Source organism: Mustela nivalis, assembly GCF_964662115.1.
Source record: "Mustela nivalis genome assembly, chromosome: 1".
NCBI lineage: Eukaryota > Metazoa > Chordata > Mammalia > Carnivora > Mustelidae > Mustela > Mustela nivalis.
In genome coordinates this window covers 163432936-163441226 of record NC_139020.1, presented here as the reverse complement: position 1 = coordinate 163441226, position 8291 = coordinate 163432936, and the positions used below count along the sequence as shown (strand labels likewise).

General features: G+C 48.1%; 1 protein-coding gene across 45 annotated transcripts in view; it reads right to left on the bottom strand.

Moving 5' to 3' along the window:
- Window positions 1-8291, bottom strand: part of RAF1 (Raf-1 proto-oncogene, serine/threonine kinase) — an 86814-nt gene that overhangs the window by 1232 nt on the left and 77291 nt on the right. For all 45 annotated transcript variants that reach the window (XM_082748632.1, XM_082748633.1, XM_082748651.1 and 42 more), the window contains 6 exons: window positions 4691-4775; window positions 3750-3926; window positions 2122-2168; window positions 770-888; window positions 293-424; window positions 17-151 (listed from right to left, as the gene is read on the bottom strand). In XM_082748632.1, the coding sequence (XP_082604758.1) occupies window positions 17-151; window positions 293-424; window positions 770-888; window positions 2122-2168; window positions 3750-3926; window positions 4691-4775 (695 nt within the window). The remainder of the gene's footprint in view (window positions 1-16; window positions 152-292; window positions 425-769; window positions 889-2121; window positions 2169-3749; window positions 3927-4690; window positions 4776-8291) is intronic.

The following is an 8291-nucleotide window of genomic DNA, read 5'->3' as shown; positions in this document are numbered from 1 at the left end:
TTGAGCCAAGTCTTACCTGGGGAAAAAGAGGCCTCTCTTCCTTAACCTTCTTCACACAGTCGGCTACAAGCCTCTTCATTGCTTTGGGGCAGTTCTTATATAGCTTACTGAGGTCTGGGGAGGCATACCCTCGGCCCACCATGAAGATGATCTAAGAGGAAGCAAACAGTTGAGGGACTAGGTGGAGGAACAACAGTGACAGCAGCAACTTCTATCCTTCCTGCTGCTCAAACTGCAGGAGGCCCAGGGGCTTCCAAAGCCCTGTCCAGCCTGTCTGCACCAGGGCACATACCTGATCACGGTTATTGATGTGGGAGTAAGGAAGCTCCCCTGTCATGAGCTCATAGAGCACAATGCCGTAGGAGTAGACATCAGACTGGAAGCTGAACGGGTTGTTATCCTGCATTCGGATCACCTCAGGGGCCTACAAGGACAGAATGCATTCATTCACCACCATCTGGGCCCCACCAGGCCTGTCCCCTCCCGCTGGGCATGAGAGCCCTTTCCTCAGTTTATATTTCTGGCCCGCTCAGGCTCAGCTAACACAGGTTCAGGAAGCCTAGCCTCGGCCCCAGCACCTATGCCTCAGCATGGCTTTGGTCACCAGCTTTCAGAAAGCTCACATTTGCCTCCGGCTGCCTGATGTCACTGAAGGCCTCAATGAGGCATCTGGGTACTGGGGAAATGTCAAATGCTCTGAGTCTGCACACAGACCTTCAGGGCACCCCTTCTCCCCTACACGCTGCGAGTGGGACCCTCGCCTGCTCACCATCCACAGGACAGAGCCAGTGGGTTGTTCAACTTGCTGAGAACCACTCCAGCGTGACTTTACTGTTGCCAAACCAAAATCTCCAATTTTCACCGTCAGGCCTTCATGGAGAAATATATCTCAATGCTTGTTAAGGACTGTGGTTTCAGAAGAATGGTCAACTTAATTTTGAAACACTTCCCAAAGGTCTTCAGAGCATAGCGTCTCTCTGCCTCCTGTCTGTCCCCAGCCTTCTCTGGTTTGCTTAGATTTCTAAAGTTTTAAAAAGTCCTTCTGAAAGGCCCCTTCCTCCAGGAGGCAAGCAGCAGTTGCTCAGAGTGTCCGATTATGTGGCTCGGCCAAAAGTAAGGCAGTTTCCCCATGCTGCCCTTCCCCGTTTCCACATCTAGGTGCCAGGTCCCTGGCCTTGTGACCTTCCCATGAAACAAGTGTCTTAAACCCCAAGACTTTTAAGGCTGCCATCTGCTGCTCCTTGGAGGCAGGCCTGGCCTGTGATGGCTTACATTTGTTCTGCCTGCTTTGTGCCCTCAAACGACTAAAATGTGAAGAACAAAATGGCATATCCCTCACTGAGCACTGAACACTGTCCTAAGGGATTTCTCAGTAGAATAGGTACTGCTTGGTGACTTCAGATAAAGACCAAACTCACCTCATTTCTGGATAAAGAAGTCAAATAGTTTAAGGCTGACTTGGGATCCGCCAAGGCAGTAACGCATACCTCCTTCAAATCTACGGGGTCTACTCTCATGCTGGGATGTGTCACTCCCAAAAACCCATCACTAAAACATATCCCATACTTCGGACATGTGGCTCAAATAGGCCACATCCCACAATCTGACTCAACCCAACTGTGGCCAAGAAGCAGAAAAGGGCTGTAATGCCATCCACGCTCTTCTTGGCTGCCGGCAGGAGGCACATGCACAAGGGTTACATTTCCTGCCCTAGAGTACAAGCACTTGTCATCTTCAGTGCCCTTCTATAGGAACACAGTCTCAGAAAGGGGAAGGGCTGGTTCCAACAGTGACCTCTAAAGAAACGACTTCTGTTCACTGAAGAAACAATTTTCAGTAATCACTTCAACGATCTTGAAACATCTGGCCTGCAGCCACTTTCTGACCAGATACACACTGTCCACACGCTAGAAATAAACATGCAAGACAAAAGCTCCATCCCTCCAACTTACATTTAGTAATGAAGAGCATAATAAAACTTTCAACCATAAGCCAAATATGTATCTCAACTCTTGTGGAAATCTTTCCAAAGTCACATTTGCTGGGATAAACTTTAAAAAGTCTCCCTTCTGTTTTTCTAAATTTAGAACTGAGCAAACGAAAGCAACCATCAAAGGATACTGTTGGATTTCATGTCTCTGTGGATGATGTTCTTTGCATGCAAATAGCTGTGAAGGGAAAATAAATCTATTAAAAACAGTCTGAGGGACATGGGTAGAAAAAGCTTCAAATTTCGGCTAGGAAGGAAGCCACCAGAGCACCTGTTGCCTGGTAAGGGGCTACAGGTGGGGACTGGCTGGGCACTGATACAGGCTAGGCCACATCGTGCCTTGCCTGGAGGTAAGGCGACAGTGACTGAAGCATCTTTCCTACTCAAACAGTAATGCTGACAACCCAAATGTCCACCCACTAATGAACGTGTAAGTAGAATGTGGCCTGCCCATACTGCGGAGTGTTATTCAGCTACAGCAAAGAATGAGGTACTGACACATGCCAAGCCCGTTATGCAAAGTCGAGCTAGACACAAGAGACCTCATATTCTTTCTGTTTGAGAAAGCTCAAGTGAACAAGCATGGGGAGGAGCAGAGGGAAGACAAGCAGACTCCGTGCTGAGTGTAGAACCGGACACGGGGCTCAATGCCAGATCATGACCTGAGCTGAAATGAAGAGTCAGACCCTCGACCGAGCCACTCAGGCACCCCTATCTCGTCTTCCATCATGACAAATGTTCTAAAATTAGATCGTGGAGATAGATGTGTGCCCAACTCTGTGAATATATTAAAAATCACTAAGGTGCATGCATTTAAGGGGTTAATTGTATAGTATGTGGATTATATCCATAATTTTTTTCTATAAAGTAATTCTATTCCTTTTTTTAAGACTATTTATTTATTTGAAATGGAGCAGGAGCAGGAGCAGGGGGCGGGGACAGAGAGAGAACCAAACTCCCCGCTGAGCAGAGAGCCTGAGGTGGGACTCGATCCCAGGACCCCTGGGATCATGAACCAAAAGCACTTAACCAACCGAGCTACCCAGGCACCCCTGGCTAGTTATTTCTTGAAGTGTATAGAAAGTAAATTCTGAGAAAAAGAAAAAAAAAAGTAAATTCCATAAGAATTTTAAAAGGAGAAAGTGAGAGTTTACATAGCACTAGCAAGCACAGATTTAGCTTATACCTTCAGACATGCGGGGCTATGAGGAACTCCCAATCTTCCATGTAAGAGGTACCTCAGAGGAAAAGTGTGATTCATACACCACACCACACACACCCCTTTCGGGTGGTTTCACGTGCAGGTGCTCGGGATGACTTTTAAGCATGCTCCAAAAGAAAAACAGATTATGGAAAACCATCTGCTCAGTCCCTCCTGCAAAGCCAGTGCGCTTGCCGGTGGGCCATGCCTCAGAGCTCGCATTCCCACAGTGGGCAGGGCCATGGCTGTCCAGGCAGGAGGTCTAAATCCCACAATACACTCTTCAGCGTCTGGGTAAATTCTGAGAGCACTGGCTCAAACCCCAATCTAAAGCCCCAAGGCGGGCGGCCTGAGCCTGGACAAGCTACCTTGAGTTCTCACTCCTTCAGCTCACTCTGGAGGCTTCCTTTCCAGCTATGCAACAGTATCACAGAAACCACATAGCAGACTTGGATTTTTCCTAAACTAGGTCCTGACGTCAGATTATGTGTCTTGGCCAAAAGTAAGGCAGTTGATGTCCGCACCCCAGACTTTCTAGCCAGCAAGCCATCTACTCACTCCATTCCCTGAGCAGTCTGGCGGGCGATGTCAATCAACTGGAACATCTGGAATTTAGTCTCCTGGACATGCAGGTGTTTGTAGAGGCTGCTGCCTTCACACCACTGGGTCACAATCGCCAGGTTGTCCTTTGTCATGTACCCCATGAAGAGCAGGATGTTCACGTGCCGTGTTTTGCTAGAGGGGACAGGAGGAAAAAGGCTCTGAATCTTCAGCTGCTGCAAAATAGAGATCTACTCTGCTTTCCCACTGATGCTGGGTCCTGTGTGTCCTTGACGCCACCATGCTTACAATCTGGGTGGCTGGCCAAGCAAACATGCAAAATTGCTGATCATTAAGTTGGGTGTTGTGACAAAAGAACCCCGCTGTTATTCACCACAGTGCTGCCCTTGAGAGAGAGGACATTCTCTCCAATCAGCATACACACATGATTCCTCCCACAGGGGTCACGGACCCCTAATCTGTGCAATCTGTCATCATTCTAACAAGTCTAAATAATGACATTCCTACAAGTCTAAATAATGACTGAAGGACTTCGAAGCTGAAGGTCTTCCAGAATAAGGCAAACTGGCCATACAAAGAGCTCTTGGAAAGAAAGGTGAAAACAGAACCTATTTCTCTATATCTCAAACCACAACCTAGAGCAGAACCTGGGCCCAGAGGCCTGGAAGAGCAGAAGGGGATTTGTGCTCACCACAAGCGGCCCTTCTAGAGGTTTGACAACCAGGTGAGCTGGAGGAAACTTTCCACACCCTTTCACTTACAAGGAAGGACTTCTAGCCACAGGACTCCGCACTGAACACTAAGCACCCATGCCAGCCGTAGGCCCTCAGAGACAGGTGCACATGCACTGCAGCCCACCTCCTCAGCAGCTTCTGCCCCACCAGCCATGCCCACCCCCTGCCGCTCCGGGGAGGCTGGACAGCCTGCACCCTACTCACCGGAGGACAGCCACCTCGTTCCTGAAGGCCTGGAACTGCTCTGGTGTGGGGTCGACAACCTTTAGGATTTTTACTGCAACATCTCCTGCAAATTAGTTTGTAGTCAGTGCAATCAGTTGAATGACCTTATTTTGTTGCTTTTCACATACCCTAGTTTTGAGAAAGATAGTGAATCACTTATTCAGGTATCACATTACCTACACAAATGGAACAAAAACACAAATTTCTAAATTGTTCGAGTGGCTGAAAAAAGTGATATATTATACTATTATCCTTCAAATACCACCACGTGGGCCCTGAACAGGTTTGCTTTCAACTCTTCCTATGAAGCCTGGCCTCCCCAGCAGTGAGGTCACTTGTGAATGGTCGAAGCTGGGCCTGTGAGGGTGGCAGTGGCAGACACCCGGTCTTTGGGGCCAGGAGACAGGCCGTTTAGCAAGCAACTGATACCAAACTCAGCCGTCACATTTTTTTGTTAGTTTGTTTCGAATTTTTTTTTAAAGATTTTATTCATTTGGCAGAGAGAACACAAGCGGGGGGGGGGGGGGGGGTGGAGTAGCAGGGAGAGGGAGAAGCAGGCTCTCTGCTGAGCAAGGAGCCTGCAGCGGGCCCTGATCCCAGGATTATGATCTGACCCGGAGGCAGACGCTTAACCATCTGAGCCACCCAGGCGCCCCTCAGCAGCCACATTTTAGTGAGACCTAAGATGGTGCCTTTTACAAATTCAAAGAGAATACTAAAATTAAGCTTCTCTGTCTTTAATACCTCAAAGAAGTAATCCTAGTGATTCACTGGTTACTAAGCCCTGGCACAGCGTTATCACCTTCAGTCCTCCTAGCTGCCCTGTGACTTAAGTACTGTTACCCTCATTTCAAAGGCAGCACAAAAGCTCAGTCACTGCCCAAGGTCATACAGCCTAAAGCCAGAAGTGCGGGAGCCGGGATCAGAATCCCAGTCTGACTCCAATGGCCACCCTTCTAACTTCCATACCGACAAAACTGTCACACTGTGAGCTCATTACGTAACCTTAGAAACATCCAGAGACTGATTCTACTTTATGTGTGCTACTGATTTAGAAGCCACTTGCAAGTGTCTCTACACTGTATTTTGAATAGTAATTATAATAAATTACACAAAGCCCTAGAAGGACCTCAGATTTTCTTGGCAAGTGAATTTTACTGGAACACAGACTTTGAGAATCAATCAAAGTTGGCTGACGGCACCTTGGAGGTAATGGAATTCTTCCCCTTATCAAACACACCCCCTTGCAGCCTCTGGGGGAGCATTCCTCACCTCACTTGAGAACCAACTGGCAAAGAGATGGTTCTTATGACAGATACCAAACTGTTGCCCCATGGTCTCTGGTTATATCATCTAAAGGTAAAGTCCCCACTTAATGGCAGGAGCTCATCCAATTCACCAGCACGTGCATTTACAGAGGGCCCAGAGCTGCCTTCTATCTCGGAAGATGGAGCTGGTAAACCCATGCAGCCCCACCTAAGTAAGGTTCCTTCTGACTGAGCAGGAGGGTAAGAGTCTCCTGCAGAGTTGCTCATTCTGGAGCAGTCTGAGCCAAGATAAGAATGCTGGGGGTGGGGGACAGAGAGGAGAGCCAATCTGTTTGCAGAGAGGATATAGAAAGGCTTTCTGAAACAAATGGGATATAAGCCAAGGGAAGAATTTAACCAAATGGGACATCTGCACCAGGAACAAAGGTAAGGTAAGGGGGAATGAAGGAAACAGGAGCTATCTTTAGGGAACTCTAGTGTGTGATCTGGGCCCCTACAGACTAGGACAGAAGCCAGGAGGGTCCTGCCCCAAGAGCCTTGCATCCCTTCTGTAGACAAGATATAGCCAATAGTGGTGACACTGGTGACAGAAAGGAGGGGTGGAGGCAAGAAACCTCAGGAGGGTGGGCTGATCTGACATGGTAGTCAACGGAGGGTGGAAAAAAGTACAATGCTGGTGGCCTAGGCACTAGGCAGGGCTTTAAAGGGATAGGCCAGGGCGGGCAGAGGAATGCTTGGGGAGACGATGGATGGGCCCTCAGAAGGGCTGCTCTTTGGGACCCTTTTCTACAGCTCTCCCAGGAGTCCACTCCAGCTGTCACGGAACTCACCTTCTGTGTCACCCATTTTGGACCTGATCATAATGTAACCTCAAAGCTCAGAAGACTCACCAGCAGCCAAAGCCCACTTATGGTGACTCACTCTGACCTTGCAGTCTGATGAACATCCTCCACCTCCAGCCTCTACTTTCTGGCAGAGTGAGCAGGACTTACTGTCCCTCTTTAGAGTTCATATTCTCCTTGTTCCATCACCAGAGCCACTTCATATCCTCTCATCTTTCTAAATCCTATTACTCAAATCTGCACTACGGCTCCATGTAAGGCATCCGCTGTCCACACCTATGCCTTCACGCAAGTCACTGGTGGGAAGACTGAACATGGTCATACCAAAGACAGAGCCTCCGTGGCACCTACAAGGACCCATCCTGCCTGCCAGCTCACGGTCTGCAGTTAAGTTAAGAGATTATATGCAATTTTTTACTGAAACTCGAGACTGCATACTATAGCTTTCCTTCAATTTCATGCAAATACTCCAAGCATTGCCATAACAGGAATTCAGTCTGCTAGGAGCAATGGGCAAACATTATAGAAAATGGATTTCAACTCCAATAAAGAACAAACGGTTTTATACTGGCAGGACTCCTCTGAACTAGAAAGAGTTCTCCAGTAATAAGCTCCCTGGTATTCTGAATTTTAGGCCAAGGCTCGCCAAGCCTCCCAAAGATCTTGTATAATCTGAGACCTACAGATTTCCATCGTCTTTACAAGACCCTACAACTCCCCATGCCTGGACCTTAATCCTATTAGCTTCCAGAAGTTCCTTAAACAGGCAAGTGGACCACCTCAAACCCCTGGTTGCTGCTATCTGCGCACCCCGAGCCTCATGGAAGTGCTACTTCCCCAGCAGAGTCCTCCCTATTAACCCACCCAAACTGGCCACGGGGCCTGCCACTCCATACTTTTTTTTCCCTCCATTTTCTTCTCGTTAGCCCTATTACACACTTTACACTTTGCTCGGTTACTGTCCCCACCAGAATAGAAACACTGTAAGAGAATGTTTATCTGTTTGGTTTGCTGCTTCATTCATAGCCCCTAGAGGAATGCTTGGAACTAAAGGCATGTTCAGAAAACACCAGATAAAGAAATAAATGAATTCTATGGTACAACCATCAGCAAGGACTGTTATGAACAGACAAGCTGTCTGAAGCCCCGGAGTAGTCTATGTGGACAGTCGCTGGCACAGAGTACTAGGGACCTTACTGCTTGCAGCACAGGTCAGGAGTTGGTTTCTGGTGGGGAAGCTGAGACTCGGTGCCCAGCTGGAGGCCCCCAGGAGTGCATGGTCAAGTCTGGGCCTCCAACAAGGACTGATCTCCAACCTGCCCTGGAAGTCCTCAGGGCCAAATACACCATTCAAGTCCACCTCTCCAGCACTCCACTCAACACAACAGACATTTAGTAATACTGCTTCCTACTAATCTCTTCTTTTGAACATGTTTCAAAGATGACTAGAAAACTGTATTAACATTTCTT